This window comes from Tachyglossus aculeatus, chromosome 3 (assembly GCF_015852505.1).
Source record: "Tachyglossus aculeatus isolate mTacAcu1 chromosome 3, mTacAcu1.pri, whole genome shotgun sequence".
Lineage (NCBI taxonomy): Eukaryota > Metazoa > Chordata > Mammalia > Monotremata > Tachyglossidae > Tachyglossus > Tachyglossus aculeatus.
This window is the reverse complement of record NC_052068.1, coordinates 23,738,843-23,762,903: the sequence shown is the minus strand read 5'-3', so window position 1 is coordinate 23,762,903 and position 24,061 is coordinate 23,738,843. Positions and strand designations below refer to the sequence as shown.

At 48.3% G+C, this 24,061-nt stretch overlaps 2 protein-coding genes across 5 annotated transcripts in view; one reads left to right on the top strand and one right to left on the bottom strand.

The window, feature by feature from the left end:
• CUTC (cutC copper transporter) overlaps nt 1-5,714 on the bottom strand; it is a 37,790-nt gene extending 32,076 nt beyond the window's left edge. For 3 of the 4 annotated variants that reach the window (XM_038743976.1, XM_038743979.1, XM_038743977.1), the window contains exons 1-3: nt 5,633-5,701; nt 1,915-1,968; nt 583-654 (exon numbers count right to left, since the gene is read on the bottom strand). In XM_038743976.1, coding sequence (XP_038599904.1) covers nt 583-654; nt 1,915-1,968; nt 5,633-5,693 — 187 coding nt within the window. In that variant the 5' untranslated portion in view covers nt 5,694-5,701. Of the gene's footprint in view, nt 1-582; nt 655-1,914; nt 1,969-5,632 lie in introns of all 4 variants that reach the window. The other variant, XM_038743978.1, reaches the window with a different exon arrangement.
• A 1,804-nt stretch (nt 5,715-7,518) lies between these two features.
• LOC119925547 (cytochrome c oxidase assembly protein COX15 homolog) overlaps nt 7,519-24,061 on the top strand; it is a 35,980-nt gene continuing 19,437 nt past the window's right edge. The window contains exons 1-4 of the mRNA XM_038743827.1: nt 7,519-7,635; nt 15,312-15,502; nt 16,902-17,024; nt 18,793-18,979. Coding sequence (XP_038599755.1) covers nt 7,546-7,635; nt 15,312-15,502; nt 16,902-17,024; nt 18,793-18,979 — 591 coding nt within the window. The 5' untranslated portion in view covers nt 7,519-7,545. The remainder of the gene's footprint in view (nt 7,636-15,311; nt 15,503-16,901; nt 17,025-18,792; nt 18,980-24,061) is intronic.

Genomic DNA, 24,061 nt, shown 5'->3' with positions numbered 1-24,061 from the left:
TACTCATGCTGGAAGTATTAGGGCACTTCTGGGCTGACCCACGCCACAAAGCCGAAGAGCACAGAGAGTTTCCAGAAGCGAGTTCCCACAATCTGAACTCGAGTTCCCGCCTCTCCTTCTTGCTTTTCCCATCTACTACATCCTTCCCCTCATGCCCTGAGCAGAATAGGGAAGACTGAGTTGGGGAAGGGAGCGTTGTAGGAAAACTCCCTAGCGTGTCAATCGGGTTGGACTAGATGATCTCATCATGCCACTTCCCAGATTCTTTGTTAGGAATTATTCATTTACCATTCATTCAGTAGTAAGAGTATTTACTGAGCACCCAATAGAGGCAATGCACTTTATTAAGTGTGGGGATCAATCAATCAGTGGTATTTATTGAGTGCTTACTATGTGCAGAGCATTTGGAAGAGTACAGTATTACAGAAGCTCAAGACCTGTTCCCTGCCCATAAAGAGCCTACACTCTAATGGGGAGCAGACAGGATAATACTTATAATTTGGATTCTCATTAAAAAAAAAAAAAATAGAACAGGGTTCCCATCTGCCACTCGACACAACTCCTTTCCCCCATCCCTCTCACCTCCTCTTTCTGCGTTCACAGCCGATTCCACTGAATCAACACACACTTCCATGAGAAATCCACTCGCCATTCCTACAGTCACAGGAAATAAAATACACCTATTATTAAGAAAATCACATCCTCAGGCCCAGGGCTAGCCATATGAAGAAAACGAGGGCAGGGTGTTTGGCTTTGCATGGAAGAAGGAGCTGAATGTCCTGAACGGCCAGGCAGGAGGATGCAACTCAATCAATCAATTGCATTTATTGAACATTTACTGTTTCTAGACCGTGAGCCCGTTGTTGGGTAGGGATTGTCTCTAACTGTTGCTGAATTGTACTTTCCAAGCGCTTAGTATAGTGCTCTGCACACGGTAAGTGCTCAATAAATATGACTGAATGAGAGGACAACACGTCAGAGTTGGTAGACACGTCCTCTGCCCGTAGTGAGAGTATAATCTAGAGGGGGAGACAGACACTAATATAAATAATTGCCGTGGGGCTGAGGGTGCGGTGAATATCAAATACCCAAAGGGTACTGACCTAAATGTGCGGATAGCACGGAAGGGAGGAGTGGGGGAAAAGAGGGCTTATCTGGGGAAGCCCTTATGGAGAGATGATCTTAATAATATCACAGTGCTCTGCACACAGTAAGCACTCAACAAATATCATTGAATAATAATAATAATGATGGCATTTATTAAGCGCTTACTATGTGCAAAGCACTGTTACAAGGCGATTAGGTTGTCCCACGGGGGGCTCACAGTCTTAATCCCCAGATGAGGGAACTGAGGCCCAGAGAAGTTCAGTGACTTGCCCAAAGTCACACAGCTGACAAGTGGCGGAGTCGGGATTTGAACCCAGGACCTCCGACTCCAAAGCCCAGGCTCTTTCCACTGAGCCACGCTGCTTCTCAATGCATTTTCCAGCATTGATGCATTTTCAGCCATCCTTAGCATATAGGTATTTATCAATTTATAAATACTCTACTATTTTACTCTTTCTCCCTACTCTTTCTGATGGTTATTCGTCTTTCTACCTCCTATTTTAAATTAGCGTCTGCTTACTCCCCACTTTCCGACTATAAGTCTATTAAGGAGAGGGATTGTGTTGCAGTACTTCGAATTTTCTCTTCCAAGTGCTTAGTACAATGCTTTGCACACCTTCTCTAGATGTTGCCGACTCGTACTTCCCAAGCGCTTAGTACAGTGCTCTGCACACAGTAAGCGCTCAATAAATACGACTAAATGAATGCATAGCTAATCAATAAATATCACTTACTGATTGATAACTGGTTATTCTACAAACTAGTGGACAGGAATGAATCAATCTGTGGCATTTACTGAGTACTTACTGTGTGCAGAACACTGTACTAAGCACTGGGAGAGTTTGAAATCGATCTCAATCACTAAAATAAAAAAACAATAGTTATTAAAATGCCTGATTCACATTTAATTTGAGAGCCCCGCCAATAGTGTGAAACAGTGTGGCCTACTGGAAAGAACACAGGCCTGGAAATTGGAACACCTGGAAATCTGACTCCATCACTTATCTCATCATCATCATCATCATCAATGGTATTTATTGAGTGCTTACTATGTGCAGAGCACTGTACTAAGCGCTTGGGAAGTACAAATTGGCAACTATATATAGAGACAGTCCCTACCCAACAGTGGGCTCACAGTCTAAAAATCTGCTGTGTGACCTTGGCCAAGTCACTTAACTTACCTCATCGGTAAAATGGGATTGCAACTATGAGTCCTACTGGGACTCAATTATCTTGTATCTACTCCCAGAGCTTAGTACAGTGCCTGGCACATAGCAAGTGCTTAAGAAATACCATAAAAAATTGTTAGCTTGAAAATTACTCTTATTAGTGATGACCGGAATTCATCCGGAGGTTTTTTTGGTTTGCTTTTTTAATTTGGGGAGATAGTCTGTGATATCACCAAGGCTCCCCATGAGCAATAATGATGTCGGTATTTGCTAAGCGCTTACTATGTGCCAGGCACCGTTCTAAGCGCTGGGCAGCGACCAGGAGTATCTACTGTACGATCTCTACATACTCCTTTAAAAAAAGGAAATTCTTCCCTGAGTTTCGTTAAAATGACGTTTCTGGGGGGGGTTTGATTTTTTCCCATCCCTTTTCCTTTGAAGCCAATTAAAATTTCACAAGTCTGCATCACTTCTCTTTCTGATTAGCTTTTGAGGGTTTGTCCGACCTTTAGGCCCATTGCCGCTTCCCTTGACTTGGCTTTTGGAACTTGCACCCCACTTGGTGGCTGTGCTCCCCTGGACCTTCCTTCGCCTCCTCCCTCTTCCTTCGGTCGGTCAGAACAGTGCTTGGCACATAGTAAGCGCTTAACAAATACTATCAGCAGTCTGCCTCCTGCTCCATCCCTCCAGCCTGGTCAGAAGGGGCCCGCCTTCGCCCCCGGGGCTGCCCCTTTCACTGTCACCTGGCTTTGCTGCCACTGCCCAGGCCCCCACAACCCCCCGTGTGGGCTGGTTAAATAATAATGGCATTTGCTAAGCGCTTACTACATGCCAAGCCCTGCTGTAAGCGCTGGGGCAGATACAAGGTAATCAGGTTGTCCCACGTGGGGCTCACAGTCTTAAACCCCACTCTAAAGATGAGGTAACTGGGGCCCAGAGAAGTGGAGTGGCTTGCCCAAGGTCACACAGCAGACAAGTGGCAGAGCAGGGATTCGAACCCACGTCTCCCAACTCCCCAGCCCACGCTCGTCACTAGGCCGTGCTGCTTCTCTAAATCGCGCCGTCAAGCCAACAACTGTTGAGGCACTCTGGCCGGTTCTCCTTTATTATTATTATAACGGCATTTATTAAGCGCTTACTATGTGCAAGGCACTGTTCTAAGCGCTGGGGGTATACAAAGTGATCAGGTTGTCCCACAGGGGGCTCACAGTCTTCATCCCCATTTTCCAGATGAGGTAACAGGCCCAGAGAAGTGAAGTGACTTGCCCAAAGTCACACAGCTGACAAGTGGCAGTCAGGATTCGAACCCACGACCTCTGACTCCAAAGTCCATGCTCTTTCCACTGAGCCACACTGCTTCCCCTTCTCCTTGACTCAAAGGAGGGACGCCAGGGCCCTTCCCAGGCTTGGCCACTCATGTTGTCCAACCTACTCCACCCCATATCTGGCCGCGAACACCACGCCTTGATAATAATAATTGTGGTCTTTGTTAAGTGCTTACTATGTGCCAGGCATCGTACTAAGCCCCGGGGGCGGATAACATATTTATTACTCTATTTATTTATTTATTTTACTTGTACATATCCATCCTATTTATTTCGTTAGTATGTTTGGTTTTGTTCTCTGTCTCCCCCTCTTAGATTGTGAGCCCACTGTTGGGTAGGGACTGTCTCTATATGTTGCCAATTTGTACTTCCCAAGCGCTTAGTACAGTGCTCTGCACAGAGTAAGCGCTCAATAAATACGATTGATGATGATGATAACAGCGGATCAGGTTGGACCCAGTCACTGTCTCACGTGGGGCTCGCTGTTTCAATCCCATTTTCCAGATGAAGTAACTGTGGCCCAGGGAAGTAAAGTGACTTGCCCGGGGTCACACGACAGACAAGTGGCACAGCTGGGATTATCAATCAATCAATCAATCGTATTTATTGAGCGCTTACTGTGTGCAGAGCACTGTACTAAGCGCTTGGGAAGTACAAGTTGGCAACACGTCCTTCTGACTCCCGGGCCTGTGACCCTGATGACCTAGAGAAGCAGCATGGTTTAGTGGAAAGAGCCTGGGCTTTGGAGTCCGAAGTCAAGGGTTCAAATCCTGACTCCGCCAATTGTCAGCTGGGCAAGTCACTTCACCTCTCTGTGCCTCAGTTCCCTCATCTGTTAAATGGGGATTAAGACTGTGAGCCCCAAGTGGGACAACCTGATCACCTTGTAGCCCGCCAGCACTTAGAACAGTGCTTTGCAATAGTAAGTGCTTAACAAATACCATCATTATTATTATTAGTGGAAAGAGCATGGGCTTGGGTTCTAATCTCTGCTCTGCCACTTGTCTGCTGTGTGACCTTAGGCGAGCCACTTCACTTCTCTGGGCCTCGGTTACCTCATCTGTAAAATGGGGACTAAGACTGTAAGCCCCTGTGGGGCAACCTGATTACCTTGTAATAATAATAATAACAATGATGGTGTTTGTTAAGTGCTGACCATGTGCAAAGCACTGTTCTAAGCGCTGGGGAGGTTACAAGGCGATCAGGTTGTCCCACGGGGGGCTCACAGTTTTAATCCCCATTTTACAGATGAATCTACCACAGTGCTTAGAAAAGTGCTCGGCATATAGTAAGCGCTTAATACCTTTATCATCATCTCAGCGCTCAGTAATAATGATCGCGGTATTTGTTCAGCGCTTACTATGTGCCAGGCACTGTACTAAGCACGGTGTGGGAATGAGGAAATCGGACTGGACACAGTCCCTGTGCCCTATGGGGTTTACAGTCTTAATGAGGTACCGGAGGCCCAGAAGGGTGAAGTGACTTGCCCAAGGCCACACAGCAGGCGAGTGGTATGACACGAGAAGCGGCGCGGCTCAGCGGGAAGAGCCCGGGCTTGGGAGTCAGAGGTCGTGGGTTCTAATCCCGGCTCCGCCACTTGTCAACTGTGCGGCTTTGGGCCAGTCACTTCACTGGGCCTCACCTCATCTGGAAAATGGGGATGAAGACTGTGGGCCCCACGGGGGGCCACCTGCTTACCTTGTATCTACCCCAGTGCTTAGAACAGTGCTTGGCACGTAGTAAGCGCTTAATAGGTACAGGAATTACTAAGTGGTGGGGCCGGGATTAGAACCCATGACCTTTCGATCTCCAGGCCGCGGCTCTAGCCACTAGGCCACGTTGCCTCTCTCGCTTCCCTGCTTCAGCCCAGTGGTGGGCAGCCAGCAGAGGCCCAACCCTCCTGCCCTCCTGCCCCCTTGCCTGCCCTCTCCCCGGCCGGAAGCCATCCCTGGGGGCACCGCCCGTTAGGCCTCCCGACCCCGGCCTCCATCCCATCGTCCGTCCGCCCGCCCGCCTCCAGCCCTCCCTCACCCGGGCTCGGGGGGAGGAACCGGACCCGTTTGGGGTCCACCCCGACCCTCTGCCTCTTCATTCTTCGAGCTGCCACTCCCTGGGGGGGGGGGGGGGGGGAGACTGAGGCAGGGAGGAGGAAGAGGAAGGGGGGAGGGGGAGGAGGAGGAGGAAGGAGGGGGAGGGAGAGGAGGAGGAAGAAGAGGGAGGGAGAGGAGGAGGAAGAAGGGGAAGAGGAGGAGGAGGAAGAAGGGGAAGAGGAGGAGGAGGAAGAAGAAGAGGGGAGGAAGACGAGGAGGAAGAGTAAGGGGGATGGAGAGGAGGAAGGGGAGAGGAGGAGGAGGAAGAAGAAGAGGGGAGAAAGAGGAGGAGGAAGAGTAAGGGGGGATGGAGAGGGGGAGGGAAAGGAGGAGGAAGAAGGGGGAAGGAGAAGCGGGGGCAGAAGAAGAAAGGGGAGGGAGAGGAGCAGGAGGCAGAAGAAGAAGGGGAGGGAGAAGAGGAGCAAGAAGAAGGGAGGGAGAGGAGGAGGAAGAAGGGGGAAGCAGAGGAGGAAGAGGGGAGGGAGAGGAAGAGGGAGAAGAAGGGGGAGAGAAGAATGGGGGAAGGAGAGGAGGAGGAGGCGGCAGAAGAAGGGGGAGGAAGAAGAAGAGAGGGAGAGGAGGAGGAAGAAGGGGGAGGGAGAGGAAGAGGGAGAAGAAGGGGGAGAGAAGAATGAGGGAAGGAGAGGAGGAGGAGGAGGAGGCAGAAGAAGAAGGGGGAGGGAGAAGAGGAGGAGCAAGAAGGAGAGAGGGAGAGGAGGAGGAAGAAGGGGGAAGCAGAGGAGGGAGAGGAAGAGGGAGAAGAAGGGGAGAGAGAAGAAGGGGGGAAGGAGAGGAGGAGGAGGCAGAAGAAGAAGGGGGAGGGAGAAGAGGAGGAGCAAGAAGAAGAGAGGGAGAGGAGGAGGAAGAAGGGGGAAGCAGAGGAGGGAGAGGAAGAGGGAGAAGAAGGGGAGAGAGAAGAAGGGGGAAGGAGAGGAGGAGGAGGAGAAAGAAGAAGGGGGAGGGAGAGGAAGAAGAAGAAGAGGGGAGGGAGAAGAGGAGGAGCAAGAAGAAGGGGGAAGCAGAGGAGGAAGAGGGGAGGGAGAGGAAGAGGGGGGAGAGAAGAATGGGGGAAGGAGAGAAGAATGGGGGAAGAGTAAGAGGGGCTGGAGAGGAGGAAGGGGAAGGGAGAGGTAGAAGAAGAAGAAGGGGGGAGGGAGAAGAGGAGGAACAAGAAGAAGGGGGAAGCAGAGGAGGAAGAGGGGGGAGAGAAGAATGGGGGAAGGAGAGGAGGGGGAAGAGTAAGACTGACTGGAGAGGAGGAGGAGGAAAGAGGAGGAGGAAGGGGGAGGAAGAGGGGGAGGAAGGGGGAGGGAGAGGAGGAGGAACAAGAAGAAGGGGGAAGCAGAGGAGGAAGAGGGGAGGGAGAGGAAGAGGGGGGAGAGGAGAATGGGGGAAGAGTAAGAGGGGAGGGAGGGGGAGGAAGAAGGGAGAGGGGGAGGGACAGGGGGAGGAAGAAGAAGAAGAAGGGGGAGGAGGAGGAAGAAGGGGGGAAGGAGACAAGGAGGAGGAGGAGGAAAAGGAAAAAAGGGAGCGAATGAGGAGGGCAGGAGCCAAGAGGCGTTCGGGACTGCTCGCCTCAACGGGCCCCTGCCGCCGGGCCGCAGCAGGAGGGGGAGGAGGAGGAGGAGGAGGAGGAGGAGGAGGAGGAGGAGGAGGAGGAGGAGGAGGGAGGGAGGGCGGCGCGCGACGGGCCCGCGGGACACCGCCCCCCCCCAGCCCCCCACCGCCCGACTCACCCCCCGGCACGTGACGAGGGCGAACATGGCGGCGGGGGCGGGGGACCGGAAGTGACGCCGGAAGCGCGTGGGCGGGGGGCCGGGCCGCCGCCGGCACCGCCGCCGCCGCGAGGGAAAGATGCTTCGGCTGTGGGGGGCGCCCTGCGGGGCGTTGCTAAGGAACCGGGGCTTCCGCCTGCCCACCCCGACGGGGGCCTCCGAGGCCCGGGTAGAGTAACCGTCACAGTCACGGGAACAGTGATTGGTAGGAGGGGGGCATTTGGGCCGCACTGGGGCAACGTGGAAAGAGCCAGGGCTTGGGGGGCATCCATTCCTTCATTCAGTCGCATTTATTGAGCGCTTCCTGTGGGCAGGGCACTGGACTCAGCGCTTGGGAAGGACAAGTTGGCAGCATCTAGAGACGGTCCCCACCCAACAGGGGTCAGAGGTCATGGGTTCTAAAAATAATAATGATGGCGTTTCTTCATTCCTTCATTCAATCGTATTTAGTGAGCGCTTCCTGCGTGCAGAACACTGGACTAAGCGCTTGGGAAGGACAAGTTGGCAACATCTAGAGAAGGTCCCTACCCAACAGGGGTCAGAGGTCATGGGTTCCAAAAACGATAATAGGAATAATGATGGCATTTATTCATTCGTTCATTTAATCGCATATTTATTGAGCGCTTCCTGTGTGCAGAACACTGGACTAAGCGCTTGGGAAGGACAAGTTGGCAACATCTAGAGACGGTCCCTACCCAACAGGGGTCAGAGGTCATGGGTTCCAAAAACGATAATAGTAATAATGTTGGCATTTATTCATTCGTTCATTTAATCGTATATTTATTGAGCGCTTCCTGTGTGCAGAACACTGGACTAAGCGCTTGGGAAGGACAGGTTGGCAACATCTAGAGACGGTCCCTACCCAACAGGGGTCAGAGGTCATGGGTTCCAAAAATAATAATAGTAATGATGATGGCATTTATTCATTCGTTCATTTAATCGTATATTGAGCGCTTCCTGTGTGCAGAACACTGGACTAAGCGCTTGGGAAGGACAAGTTGGCAACATTCATTCATTCACTCATTCAACTGTATTTTTTGAGCGCTTCCTGTGTGCAGGGCACTGGACTAAGCGCTTGGGAAGGACAAGTTGGCAACATCTAGAGACGGTCCCTATCATCATCATCATCAATCGTATTTATGGAGCGCTTACTATGTGCAGAGCACTGGACTAAGCGCTTGGGAAGTACAAATTGGGAACATATAGAGACGGTCCCTACCCAACAGTGGGCTCACAGTCAAGAAGGGGGAGACATTCTTTCCTTCAGGTTTCAAGCTCCGGCCGGATGAGCAATAAAGAATGATGTGTATATATCTATAATTCTGTTTATTTTGATGGTATTGACACCTGTCTACTTGTTTTGTTTTGTTGTCTGTCTCCCCGCAGTAGGCTGTGAGCCCGTTGTTGGGTAGGGACCGTCTCTATCTGTTGCCAAATTGTACTTCCCAAGCGCTTAGTCCAGTGCGCTGCACACAGTAAGCGCTCAATAAATACGATTGAATGAATGAATGGGTTCTAAAAATAATAATAATAATGATTATGGCATTTATTCATTCTTTCATTCAATCGTATTTCTTGAGCACTTACTGCATGCAGAGCACTGGACTAAGCGCTTGGGAAGGACAAGTTGGCAACATTCATTCATTCAGTCGTATTTGTTGAGCACTTCCTGTGTGCAGAGCACTGTCCTAAGCTCTTGGGAAGGACAAGTTGGCAACATCTAGAGACGGTCCCTGCCCAACAGGGGTCAGAGGTCATGGGATCTAAAGATGATAATAATAATAATAATAATGATAATGGCATTTATTCATTCGTTCATTTAATCGTATATTTATTGAGCGCTTCCTGTGTGCAGAACACTGCACTAAGCGCTTGGGAAGGACAAGTTGGCAACATCTAGAGACGGTCCCTACCCAACAGGGGTCAGAGGTCATGGGATCTAAAGATGATAATATAATAATAATGATAATGGCATTTATTCATTCGTTCATTTAATCATATATTTATTGAGCGCTTCCTGTGTGCAGAACACTGGACTAAGCGCTTGGGAAGGACAAGTTGGCAACATCTAGAGAAGGTCCCTATCCAACAGGGGTCAGAGGTCATGGGTTCTAAAAATAATAATAATAATAATAATAATAATGGCATTTATTCATTCCTTCATTCAATCGTATTTATTGAGCGCTTACTGTGTGCAGAGCGCTGGACTAAGCGCTTGGGAAGTACAAGTTGGCAACATTCATTCATTCATTCAATCGTATTTATTGAGCGCTTCCTGTGTGCAGAGCACTGGACTAAGTGCTTGGGAAGTACAAGTTGCAACATCTTGAGACGGTCCCTACCCAACAGGGGTCAGAGTTCATGGGTTCTAAAAATAATAATAATAATAATAATGATGGAATTTATTCATTCAATCAATTGTATTTAGTGAGCACTTACTGTGTGCAGAGCACTGGACTAAGCGCTTGGGAAGGACAAGTTGGCAACATAATTAAGTGCATAATTAACATTTATTAAGCGCTTACTATGTGCAAAGCACTGTTCTAAGCACTGGGGGACACACAAGGTGATCAGGTTGTCCCACGTGGGGCTCACAGTCTTCATCCCCATTTTACAGATGAGGTCACTGAGGCCCAGAGAAGTAAAATGACTTGCCCAAAGTCACACAGCTTACAATTGGCAGAGTTGGGATTAGAACCCACGACCTCTGACTCCCAAGCCCGGTCTCTTTCCACTGAGCCAACAGCGGTCAGAGGTCATGGGTTCTAATAATAATAATAATAATAATGGCATTTATTAAGCGCTTACTATGTGCAAAGCACTGTTCTAAGCGCTGGGGAGGTTATAAGGTGATCAGGTTGTCCCACGGGGGGCTCACAGTCTCCATCCCCATTTTACAGATGAGGTAACAGGCCCAGAGAAGTGAAGTGACTTGCCCAAAGTCACACAGCTAACAATTGGTAGAGCTGGGATTTGAACCCACGACCTCTGACTCCCAAGCCCGGTCTCTTTCCACTGAGCCAACAGCGGTGAGAGGTCATGGGTTCTAAAAATAATAATAATAATAATGATGATGGCATTTATTAAGCGCTTACTATGTGCAAAGCACTGTTCTAAGCGCTGGGGAGGTTATAAGGTGATCAGGTTGTCCCACGGGAGGCTCACAGTCTCCATCCCCATTTTACAGATGAGGCAACTGAGGCCCAGAGAAGTGAAGTGACTTGCCCAAAGTCACACAGCTGACAATTGGCAGAGCCGGGATTTGAACCCATGACCTCCGACTCCCAAGCCCGGGCTCTTTCCACTGAGCCATGCTGCTTCTGTTCTAGTCCTGACTCTGCCAATTGTCAGCTGGGTGACTTTGGCCAAGTCGCTTCACTTCTCTCATGGCTAGAGAAGGCAGCGTGGCCCAATGGAAAGAGCCCAGGCTTTGGAGTCAGAGGTCATGGGTTCTAATCCCGGCCCCACCACTTGTCGTCTGTGTGACTTTGGGCAAGTCACTTCACTTCTCTGGGCCTCAGTTCTCTCATCTGTAAAATGGGGATTAAGACTGTGAGCCCCATGTGGGGCAACCTGATCACCTTGTATCCGCCTCCAGTGCTTGGAGCAGTGCTTTGCACATAGTAAGCGCTTAACAAATGCCACTATTATTATTATTCTCTGGGCCTCAGTTACCTCATCTGGAAAATGGGGTCTAAGACGGTGAGCCCCACCTGGGACAACCGGATCACCTTGTAATCTCCCCAGTGCTTAGAACAGTGCTTTGCACATAGTGCTTAATAAATGTCATTATTATTATTATTATTATTATTATTATTATACGGCAGAACTGGGATTAGAACCCACAACATCTGACTCCCAAGCCCGGGCTCTTTCCACTAAGCCCCGAATCCATGACCTTTCAATTCCCAGGCTCTATCCACTATGCCATCCTGCTTCCTAGGAGGCAATCGTCGGAGGCTCCAGTCTGGGAAGACAGAAATGGAGGGTGGGATGAATGTGGGGGAAATGAGGGACGAGGGAAAGCATAAGATGAAGGTAGAAAAGCTAGATCCATAAATAATAATAATAATAAAGATAGTATTTGTTTAAGCGCTTACTAGGTGCAAAGCACTGTTCTAAGTGCTGGGGAGGTTACTGGGTGATCAGGTTGTCCCAGGTGGGGCTCACAGTCTTAGTCCCCATTTTCCAGATGAGGTAACTGAGGCCCAGGGAATAATAATAATAATAATAATAATAGTGGCATTTAAGTGCTTACTATGTGCAAAGCTCACAGTTTTAATCCCCATTTCACAGATGAGGTGACTGAGGCAAAGAGAAGTTAAGTGACTTGCCCAAAGTCACACAGCTGACAGCGGAGCTGGGATTTGAACCCATGACCTCCGACTCCAAAGCCCGTGCTCTTTCCACCGAACCACGCTGCTTCTCCAAAGAGGGAGAGTCCAGACCGTAATAATAATAATGATAATGACGATGGTATCTGTTCAGCGCTTACTCGGTGCCAATCACCGTTCTAAGCGCTGGGGAAGTTACAAGGTGATCAGGTTGTCCCACGGGGGGCTCACAGTCTCAACCCCCATTTTACAGATGAGGGAACCGAGGCCCCGAGAAGTTAAGTCACTTGCCCAAAGTACCGACTGTAGACTGTAAGCCCTTTGTGGTCAGGGATTGTCTCTCTTTATCGTTGAATTGTCCTTTCCGATCGCCAACTAAACACTCAATAAGTACGATCGAATGAATGCAGTCGGGGGGAGAAGCAGCGGGTTTAGTGGCTGGAGCGTGGGCCTAAGGGTCAGAAAGACCCGAGTTCTAATCCCTGCTCTGTCACTTGCCTGCTGAGAGACCTTGGGCCGGTCATTTTGCTTCCCTGGGCCTCGCTTACCCCATCTGTAAAATGGGGGTTGAGCGGGAGCCCGCTATAGGACATGGACTGTGTCCCACAGTGATTACCTCAAGCGCTTAGTACAGTGCTCTGCACATAGTAAGCGCTCAGTAAATTCGATTGATTGATTGATTGATTGATTACCTTGTATCTACCCCAGTGCTTAGTACGGCGCTTAACAAATACCACAAAAAGAGGCAGGTTCCAGTCCCAGTTCCACGCTGGAGAAGCAGCGTGGCTCAGTGGAAAGAGCCCGGGCTTTGGAGTCAGAGGTTGTGGGTTCAAATCCCGGCTCCGCCGCCTGTCCGCTGTGTGACTTTGGGCAGGTCACTTCACTTCTCTGGGCCTCAGTTCCCTCATCTGTAAAATGGGGATGAAGACTGTGAGCCCTGTTTGGGACAACCTGATCACCTTGTAACCTCCCCAGCGCTTAGAACAGTGCTTTGCACATAGTAAGCGCTTAATAAATGCCATTATTATTATTATTATGTGACCTCGGATTAGTCACTTAACTTCTCTGGGCTCCATTTCCCCATCTGTAAATGGGAATGAGAGATCTGCTGTTCCTACCTCTTTAGGTGCCGAGATTTGGTGGGGAAAGGACCGTGTCAGAGTTCGGTCCCGGAAGTCAAGACTTAGGGTCTAATCCCGGCGCCACCATTTGTCTGCTGTGTGATCGTGGGCAATTCACTTAGCTTCTCTGGGCCTCGGTTTCCTCATCTGTCAAATCGGGATTCAGTACCTGTTTCCCCTCTTAGACTACTCCAGGAGGCCTTCCCAGACTGAGCCCCTTCCTTCCTCTCCCCCTCGTCCCCCTCTCCATCCCCCCCCATCTTACCTCCTTCCCTTCCCCACAGCACATGTATATATGTTTGTACGGATTTATTACTCTATTATTTATTTATTTTACTTGTACGTATCTATTCTATTTATTTTATTTTGTTAGTATGTTTGGTTTTGTTCTCTGTCTCCCCCTTTTAGACCGTGAGCCCACTGTTGGGTAGGGACTGTCTCTAGATGTTGCCAACTTGTACTTCCCAAGCGCTTAGTACAGTGCTCTGCACACAGTAAGCGCTCAATAAATACGATTGATGATGATGATATGAGCGCCATGTGGGACAGGGACTACAACTAACCCGACCTGATCATCTTGTATCTGCCCCAACACTCAGCACAGTCCTTGACGCATAATGAGTGCTCAATAAATACCATAATAATAATGGTCATAAACCAAAGTAAGAGAAAGGAATCAATCAGTTGGATATATTGAACGCTTACTGTATGCAAGGCACTACTGAGCGCTTGGGAGAGTACAACGGAACAAGAGAATAGACACAGTCCCTGCCCACAGTGAGCTGACAGTCTAGAGAAGCAGGGTGGCTCGGTGAAAAGAGCCTGGGCTTTGGAGTCAGAGGCCATGGGTTCAAATCTCGGCTCCGCCAATTGTCAGCTGTGTGACTGTGGGCAAGTCACTTCACTTCTCTGGGCCTCAGTTCCCTCGTCTGTAAAATGGGGATGAAGACTGTGAGCCCCCCATGGGACAATCTGATCACCTCGTAACCTCCCCAGCGCTTAGAACAGTGCTTTGCACATAGTAAGCGCTTAATAAATGCCATCTTCATTATTATTATTTTTAGAGGGGGATAGCTACTGTGAGGGGCAGGTGCAGGTGGGAATGAAGCAGATTTGGGGAAGGAAAACCTGAACGGAGGCCTTTCTTCCTAATTAATGTCCCTTGACCCCCAATCAACAGTGTTTCCGTGCCTGCTGAGTGCAGAGCCCCGTAGGTTTGGGAACATACTACAGATTTCAAAGACATGATCCCTGTCTTCAAGAAGCTTATAGTCAGTCCCGTTGCCCCTATTTTCCCCCTTTCCAAGCTGCTGTGAAAAGTAACATGGCCAAGTGGATAGAGCCCGGGCTTGGGATTTAAAAGGTCATGGGTTCTAATCCCAGCTCTGCCACTTATCTGCTGTGACCTTTTTTTTTTTGTTAATCAATCAATCGTATTTATTGAGCACTTACTGTGTGCAGACCACTGTACTAAGCGCTTGGGAAGTACAAGTTGGCAACATATAGAGACGGTCCCTACCCTACCATAATAATTATTATTATTGTTGTTATTATTCCGAGTGCCAACGACTTTTCTCTTGATCCCCAGTTGAGTTCCTGCCCTTGGAGCCGGCTCTCCCTGAGGCGAGAGCAGTGTCATGTCGCCTCTGAGGCAGCTAAGCGCTCACTATGTGCCAAGCACTGTTCTAAGCGCTGGGGGGGGATACAAGGTAATCAGGTTGTCCCATGTGGGGCTCACAGTCTTAATCCCCATTTTACAGATGGGGTAACTGAGGCAGGGAGAAGTGAAGTGACTTGCCCAAAGTCACACAGCAGACAAGCGGCGGAGCCGGGATTAGCCTTCTACACTGTGAGCCCACCTTCTAGACTGTGAGCCCACTGTTGGGTAGGGACCGTCTCTATATGTTGCCAACTTGTCCTTCCCAAGCGCTTAGTACAGTGCTCTGCACACAGTAAGCGCTCTATAAATACGATTGAATGAACCCATGACCTCGGCTCCCAAGCCTGGGCTCTTTCCACTGAGCCACGCTGACCTCCAGCGAGTCACTTCACTTCTCTAGACTGTGAGCCCACTGTTGGGTAGGGACTGTCTCTATATGTTGCCAACTTGTACTTCCCAAGCATTTAGTATAGTGCTGTGCACACAGTAAGCGCTCAGTAAATACGATTGATTGATTGCTTGATTGATTCTCAGGGCCCACCTCATCTCTAGGATCGGGATTGAGGCTGTGAGCCCCACATGGGACAGGGACTCCTTCCAACCCAGTGTGTTTGCATTTGCCCCAGCGCTTAGTACCGTGTCTGGCACGTAGCACTTAATAAATGCCATAATAATAATTATTATTATTGTTATTATGCCGAGTGCCAATGACTTTTCTCTTCATCTCCAGTTGAGTTCCTGTCCTTGGAGCCGGCTCTCCCTGAGGCGAGAGCAGTGTCATGTTGCCTCTGAGGCAGCTTTGCGGTCTGGAGTGACTGCCACGTCTGCCCCCACGAAAGCCTCTGAGAGGGTTCTGGGCCGCTGGCTGTTGGTCTGCAGTGGAACCGTGGCTGGAGCCGTTATTCTTGGTGGGGTGACCAGGTGAGAAGGTACTAGAGACTGGGCGAGACGTAGGAGAACTAGAACCGCCTCATCTAGTCCATCACATAATGACTAGCACCAACTCCATCGGCTTCAGAGTCGACTCGGCGTTAAGTGTGCGGTGTGGGGGAAAGAGGCCTTGCCTTGTGTCTGGGAGGGAGTAAAGGAAGAGTCGAAGGATGCGATCGATCGTGGGGTGGAACCATGCTTCTCTTTAAGAAAAGGCAGTGCCATTCCGGACAGTCAGTAGGATGCGATCGATTGTGGGGTGGAACCATGCTTCTCTTTTAGAAAAGGCAGTGACCTTCTGGACAGTCAGTAGGTTGGGATCGATCGTGGGGTGGAACCATGCTTCTCTTGAAGAAAAGGCAGTGACATTCCGGACAGTCAGTAAGCAAACATTTATCGAGCGTTCATTGTACTGTGTATTAAGGTGGTGAGGGAGTAGAGAGAATGGGAAGGACGCATTTGTTGCAGGAAGGAGAGACGGATTTTTATTATTACTATTGCTGCATTTGTGGAGCGAGTGGTGCAGAATTCTGAATCCGCACAAAGGAAAGGTTCAGAGTTGCTAATTTAGGGCCAGTACCTGGAAGGAAGGAGGGAAGGGGGGAGAGAGAGAGAGAGAGAGAGAGAAAGAAAGAGAGAGAGAGAGAAAGAAAGAAAGAGAAAGAGAGAAAGAGAGAGAGAAAGAAAGGAAGAGAAAGAAAGAAAGAAAAAGGGAGAGAGAAAGAGAAAGAGACAGAAAGAGAGAGAGAAAAAGACAGAAAGAAAGAGAAAGAGAGAAAGAAAGGAAGAGAAAGAGAGAGAAAGAAAAATAGAAAAAGAAGAAGAAAGACAGGAAGAAAGAGAAAGAGACAAAGAAAGAAAGAAAAAGAAAGAGATAGAAAGAAAGAAAGAAAGAGAGAGAGAAATGAAAAGAAAGAGAGAGAGACAGAAAGAGAGAGAAAAAGAAAGAGAGAGAAAGAGAGAGAGAGAAAGAAAGAGGGAAAGAAAGAGAGAAGGAAGGGAAGAAGGAAGGGAGGGAGGAAGGAAGGAAGAGAAAGACCTCATGAAAAAGGAAAAATAATAAACCAGCCAACAACAGTAACAATGGGGGCTGTGGAGCCTAAGCAGGGCCCACCTCCATCCAGCGGTCACATCCGTCCGACGTAGGCCCAGGGGGTGGCAGGTCGTGGGGAGCACTGCTCCTTAGACCCTAAGCTTGGACGGAAGAGGAGGAGCAGCCCAGCCTCCACTTGAACTGCTGCCTTTCCCATTCCCGCGGAAGGGCTTCTCCCTGGTGATCGGAGGATAGCAGGCAGGGGATCCTGAGCTTAGATCCACTTGTCCCCCTGAGGAGAAATGCAGCAAACCTAGGCCTTGATCTAACAGTAACCCTGTCACTTTCCCTCCCAAGGTTAACAGAGTCTGGCCTCTCCATGGTGGATTGGCACTTGCTGAAGGAGATGAAGCCGCCTACAACGCACGAGGAATGGAAAGCGGAGTTCCAAAAGTACCAGCAGTTCCCCGAATTTAAAATGTAAGGCCGGAAATTCCCCCAGGAAAGGGCGCAGGGCCTGGGCCTTTCCTGATTTCCTCGATCCGGAAAGGCGCCGGAGGGCCACGTTGGCAGTGGGCTATCTACCCGGTACCGACTATGGGGATAGAAATTTCCCAGGAACAAGTAGGACAAATTCCAGCTTCGGGCGGAACTGGATCGTAAACCTCCATCTCCTGACTCCTGAGCAGGGCTCCCTCCGGGTGGGAAACTTCTTTTTTTTTTTTAAATGGCATTTATTAAGCGCTTACTATGTGCAAAGCACTGTTCTAAGCCCTGAGGAGGTTACAAGGTGATCAAGTTGTCCCACGGGGCGCTCACAGTCTTAATCCCCATTTTACTGTTGAGGTAACTGAGGCACAGAGAAGTGAAGGGACTTGCCCAAAGTCCCCCACCTGACAATTGGCAGAGCTGGGATTTGAACCCATGACCTCTGACTCCAAAGCCCGGGCTCTTCCCGCTGAGCCACGCTGCTTCTTAAAGGAAAACTTCAAGGCTGTTAGGAAGAGGCTGCCGAGGAAGTTTGAGGCTTCTCTGTCCTTGAAGATGAGTTAGAAAGAAATGACAACTACCTGGCCTAGCTGGTTTAACTGTCACGTTCATGGGGCAAGGACAAGATGGTCTAGATTCATTCAGGCGCTTAGTACAGTGCTCTGCACACAGTAGGTGCTCAGTAAATATGATTGAATGAATTCATTCATTCATTCTAACTGGAAATTGCACATTTCTGCCTCCCTAGTAGGTTTGCGATTTAACATCGAGTAAATTCATTCATTCAATCGTATTTATTGAGCACTTACTATGTGCAGAGCACTGCACTAAGCGCTTGGGAAGTACAGGTTGGCAACATAGAGAGACAGTACCTACCCAACAACGGGCTCACAGTCTAGAAGGGGGAGAAAATAAAGCTCAATAATAATAGTTGTGGTATTTAATAAGCTCTTACTGTGTGCCAGGCACTGTTCATTCATGAATTCATTCATTCAATCGTATTTATTGAGCGCCTACTGTGTGCAGAGCACTGTACTAAGCACTTGGGAAGTACAAATTGGCAACATATAGAGACGGTCCCTACCCAACAACGGGTTCACAATCTAGAATATGTTTGTACATATTTATTACTCTATTTATTTATTTATTTCTTTTACTTGTACATATCTATTCTATTTATTTTATTTTGTTAGTATTTTTGGTTTTGTTCTCTGTCTCCCCCTTTTAGACTGTGAGCCCACTGTTGGGTAGGGACTGTCTCTATATGTTGCCAACTTGTACTTCCCAAGCGCTTCGTACAGTGCGCTGCACAAAGTAAGCGCTCAATAAATACGATTGATGATGATTGATCATCATCATCATCAATCGTATTTATTGAGCGCTTACTGTGTGCAGCGCACTGTACGAAGCGCTTGGGAAGTACAAATTGGGAAGTACAAATTGATGATAGAAGGGGGAGACAGACAACGTAACAAAACATGTGGACGGGTGGCAAGTCGGCAGAACAGATAGAAATAAAGCTAGATGCACATCATTAACAAAATAAATAGAATAGTAAATATGTACAAATAAAATAAATGGAGTAATCTGTACAAACATATGTACAGGTGCTGTGAGGAGGGGAAGGAGGTAGGGCCAGGGGGAGATTCTATATGTAGTATCAGATGAGTGCTCTGCACACAGTAAGCGCTCAGTAAATACGATTGAATGAATGAATGATCCCAACTGTTTCCTCACCCTTCTTTGCCTTTTGTCCCAGCCTGAATCGTGACATGACCCTCAGAGAATTCAAGTTCATCTGGTACATGGAGTACTCGCATCGCATGTGGGGGCGGCTTGTGGGCTTAGCCTACATCCTCCCCGCTGCCTTCTTCTGGAGGAAGGGCTGGCTCACCCGCGGCCTGAAAGGACGTGTTCTCGCGCTCTGTGGCTTAGTTTGCTTCCAGGTGAGATGGGAAGCCTCGGAAACACTAACTGGAAATTGCACATCTCTGCCTCTCTAGTAGGTTTGCGATCTAATAATAATAATAATGGTATTTGTTAAGCGCTTCCTATGTGCCGAGCACTGTTCTAAGCACTGGGGTAGATGCAGGGTAAGCAGGTTGTCCCACATAGGGCTCTCCATTTTACAGATGAGGTAACTGAGGCACCAAGAAGGTAAGTGACTCGCCCAGAGTCTCACAGCTGACAAGTGGCGGAGACGGAATTAGAACCCACAACCTCTGACTCCTAAACCCAGGCTCTTTCCACTAAGCCACGCTGCTGCTCCTTAACATAGTGCAGTACTCTGCACACAGTAAGCGCTCAATAAATATGATTGAATTGAATCGAGTAAATTCATTCATTCATTCAATCGTATTTATTGAGCGCTTACAGTGTGCAGAGCACTGCACTAAGCACTTGGGAGGTACAAGTTGGCAACATCTAGAGACGGTCCCTACCCAACAGCGGGCTCACAGTCTAGAAGGGGGAGAAAATGAAGCTCAATAATAAGAGTAATAATAGTTGTGGTATTTTATAAGCTCTTACTATGTGCCAGGCACTGTTGTAAGTGCTGGGGTAGATACAAGTTAATCAGGTGGGACATAGTCCCTTCTCCATATTGGGTTCACACCCTTAATCCTCAAGGCCCTACTGAGAGCTCACCTCCTCCAGGAGGCCTTCCCAGACTGAGCCCCTTCCTTCCTCTCCCCCTCGTCCCCCTCTCCGTCCCCCCCATCTTACCTCCTTCCCTTCCCCACAGCACCTGTCTATATGTATATATGTTTGTACATATTTATTACTCTATTTATTTTACTTGTACATATCTATTCTATTTATTTTATTTTGTTAGTATGTTTGGTTTTGTTCTTTTTTTCCCCCTTTTAGACTGTGAGCCCACTGTTGGGTAGGGACTGTCTCTATATGTTGCCAATTTGTACTTCCCAAGCGCTTAGTACAGTGCTCTGCACATAGTAAGCGCTCAATAAATACGATTGATGATGATGATGATGGTTTTTAACTGGATTTTTTGACTGAGGCCTAGGGAAGTGAAGTGACTTGCCCAAGAAGACACAGCAGACAAGCGGTGGAGCTGAGATTAGAAAGCATGACTTTCTCCTCCGAGGCCCATGCTCTGTCCACTCTGCCATGCTGCTTCTCATGTCTACCAACTCTGTTAGGTTGGTCACAGTCCCTGTCCCTCCTAGGGCTCCTACTCAATCCCTATTTTACAGATGGGGGTAACCGGAGCACAGAGAATTTAAGTGCCTTGCCCAAGGCCACACAGCAGACAAGTGGCGGAGCAGGGATTAGAACCCAGGTCCCCTGACTCTAAAGCCTGTGCTGTTTCCACTAGGCCATGATGCTTCTCATGTCTACCAACTCTAGCATACTCTCCCAAGTGCTTGGTATAGTATTCTGCGTACAGTAAGTGCTCAGTAAATTCATTCATTCAATCGTATTGATTGAGCGCTTACTGTGTGCAGAGCACCATACTAAGCGCTTGGGAAGTCCAAGTTGGTAACATATAGAGACGGTCCGTACCCAACAGTGGGCTCGCAGTTTAAAAGGGGGAGGCAGAGAACAAAACAAAACATATTAACAAAATAAAATAAATAGAATAAATCTGTACAAATAAAATAAATAGAGTAATAAATCCGTACAAACATATATACATATATACAGGTGCTGTGGGGAGGGGAAGGAGGTATGGTGGGGGGGATGGGGAGGGGGAGGAGGGGGAGAGGAAGGTGGGGGCGTAAATACCATTGATTGCTTAAGTTAAATAATAATAATTTTGGTATTTGTTAAGCGCTTACTGTGTGCAAAGCACTGTTCTAAGTGCTGGGGAGGATACAAGGTGATCAACGCGTCCCACGTGGGGCTCACAATCTTAATCCCCATTTTACAGATGAGGTAACTGAGGCCCAGAGAAGTTAAATGACTTGCCCAAAGTCACGCAGCTGACAGTTGGCAGAGCCGGGATTTGAACCCATGACCTCTGGCTCCAAAGCCCGGGCTGTTTCCACTGAGCCACGCTGCTTCTCTGAAAGAATCTTAAAGATTCTTTTAAAGAGTCCTATTCCCTCAGCTCAAGTCTCGATGCTTCATTCATCCATTCATTCAATCGTATTTATTGAGCGCTTACTGTGTGCAGAGCACTGTATTAAGCACTTGCGAAGTACAAGTCTGCAACATATAGAGACGGTCCCTACCCAGCGGTGGACTCACAGTCTAGAAGGGGGAGACAGACAAGAAAACAAAAATAAAATGTCAACCTGTAATGGAAGTTCGCATTTAGGATAGCATATTTAAAACTCAATACTCCTTCCACACTCCTTGGCTTGTGGACAAAAGAAAAGTCAAAGCCATTAAGAGAAAAAACAGCTGCAAATTGAGACAATAACAAGTCATCTACAAGGCCCATCATAACAAGGATAAAACTACATAAACGTCCCAAAGAATGAGCCACACTACAGAGCCGCAGTGCGAATTAAAGTAGTGGGTTCATTCATTCAATTGCATTTATTGAGCGCTTTCTGTGTGCAGAGCACTGTACTAAGCGCTTGGGAAATACAAGTTGGCAATATATAGAGACGGTCCCTACCCAACAGCGGGCTCACAGTCTAGAAGGGGGAGACAGACAACAAAACAAAGCATATTAACACAATAAAATAAATGGAATAGTAAATATGTACAAGTAAAATAAATCGAGTAATAAATCTGTACAAACATATATACAGGTGCTGTGGGGAGGGGAAGGAGGTAAGGCCGGGGGGTGGGGAGGGGGAGTCTGTGTCTCAGTTATCTGTAAAATAGGGATCAAGACTGTGAGCCCCATGTGAGACATGGACTGTGTCCAACCAGACTAGCTTCTATCTACCCGAGCGCTTAGCACAGTGCTTGGCACATAGTAAGTGCTTAAATACCGTTAAAAAAGGTAGTTAGACGGGAAAGGCTTTCCTTTAAAAATGCAAAGTAAACCACTTACGGGTGAGACTTCAATCCTGTACTGGAAGCAACAGCTGGAGGCAAGGAGAATTGGGCTGGTCTGTCAGTCGGTGTTATTTTTTGAGCACTCACTGTGTGCAGAGCACTGTACTAAGCACTTAGGAGGGTACAATACAGTAGAAGAGTTGGTAGATGCGATCCCTGCCCGCAAGGAACTTACAGTCTAGAGAGGGAGACTGACATTAAAATAAATTAGAGATGGGGGAAATGGTGGATTATAAGGAGATATACACGGCCTTATGCTGTGGCGTGAGTATCTGGTAGTTTATTAGGAGATATACACGGCCTTATGCTGTGGCGTGAGTATCAGAGTCAAGTGCTTAGTCAAAAGTTGGGAGGGCAGGGAGGGGAAATGAAAACTTAGGGAAAACCTCTTGGAGATGTGATTTTTAGGAGGGTTTTGAAGGTGGGAAGAGTGGTGGACTGTGGGATAGGAAGGAAGGGCGAGTTCCAGACCAGAGGAAGGACGGGGGCAAGTAGTCGACAGCACCATAGATGAGATCAAGGTACGAAGAATAGGGCGGTGTTAAAGCAGCAGAATGTGTGGTGTGGGTTGTAGGAAGACATCGGTGAGATAAAGTCGGAAGGGGAGAGACTTGAGCGAGTGTCTTGGAGCCAACGGTAAGGAGTTTCTGTTGGATGCAGAGATAGGTGGGCACCCGGTGGAGGTTTTGGAGGAGTGGGAGATATGGGCTGAAAGGTTTTTCAGAAAAAGGACCAGGGCAGCAGGAAGCAGGGAGGTCATAGAATCTATCAATCAATCAATCGTATTTATTGAGCGCTTACTGCATGCAGGGCACTGTATTAAGCCCTTGGGAAATACAAGTTGGCAACATATAGAGGCAGTCCCTACCCAACAGTGGGCTCACAGTCTAGAAGGGGGAGACAGAGAACAAAACCAAACATATTAACAAAATAAAATAGAATAGAGTAGAATACGGTGCTTTGCACATAGTAAGCGCTTGATAAACGCCATTATAAAAATAAGGTCAGCGTGGAGCCTCCACGCTCACGCAGTAGAGGTGGGAAATAAGCGCTGGGATTAACGTGGTAGCAGTTCGGATGGAGCGGAAAGGGTGGATTTGGTGACAGATTCAATATGTGGGTTGAACGAGAGAAATGAGTGGAGGATAATACTGAGATTATGGGCTTGTAATAATTGATAATAACAATGATCAACTATTACAAGCCCATAATCTTGGTATTGGCCTTGACTCATAATAACAATTATCAATTATTACAAGCCCATAATCTTGGTATTATCCTCGACTCATAATAACAATTATCAATTATCTAGACTGAGCCCGTTGTTGGGTAGGGACCGTCTCTATATGTTGCCAACTTGTGCTTCCCAAGCGCTTAGTCCAGTGCTCTGCACACAGTAAGCGCTCAATAAATACGATTGAATAAATGAATGAGTGAATTATGGTATTTGTTAAGCACTTACTACATGCCAGGCACCGAGTAGGCGCCGGGGTGGATACAAGGAAATCGGGTTGGACACAGTCCCTGTGCCACATGGGGCCCAAGGTCTCAGTCCCATTTTACAGATGAGGTAACTGAGGCACGGAGAAGTGAAGTGACTTGACCAGGGTCACACGGCAGACAAGTGGCGGAGCCGGGATTAGAACTTCCAACTCCCAGGCCTGTGCTCTATCCCACCAGGCCACGCTGCTTCTCCTTGTAAGACAGAGGGGGGGTGGTGGTGTCTACAGTGATCGGAAAGCCGAGGGGGCGGAGGCATGGTTTGGGCGAGAAGATGAGTCATTCTGTTTAGAGTGCTTATTTTCTGCAGAACACTATATTCGGGGAGCGGATAGTTACGGCTCCTGCCCTCATGGAGCTTACAATGTAGTTGGTGAGACAGACACTAAAACAGTTTTCAGGTAGGGGGAAGCAACAAAGTTTAAAGCTGTGTACATATGTTGCCAACTTGTACTTCCCAAGCGCTTAGTCCAGTGCTCTGCACACAGTAAGCGCTCAATAAACACGATTGAATGAATGAATGAATAAGGGCTGTGGAGGTGATTGAGGGA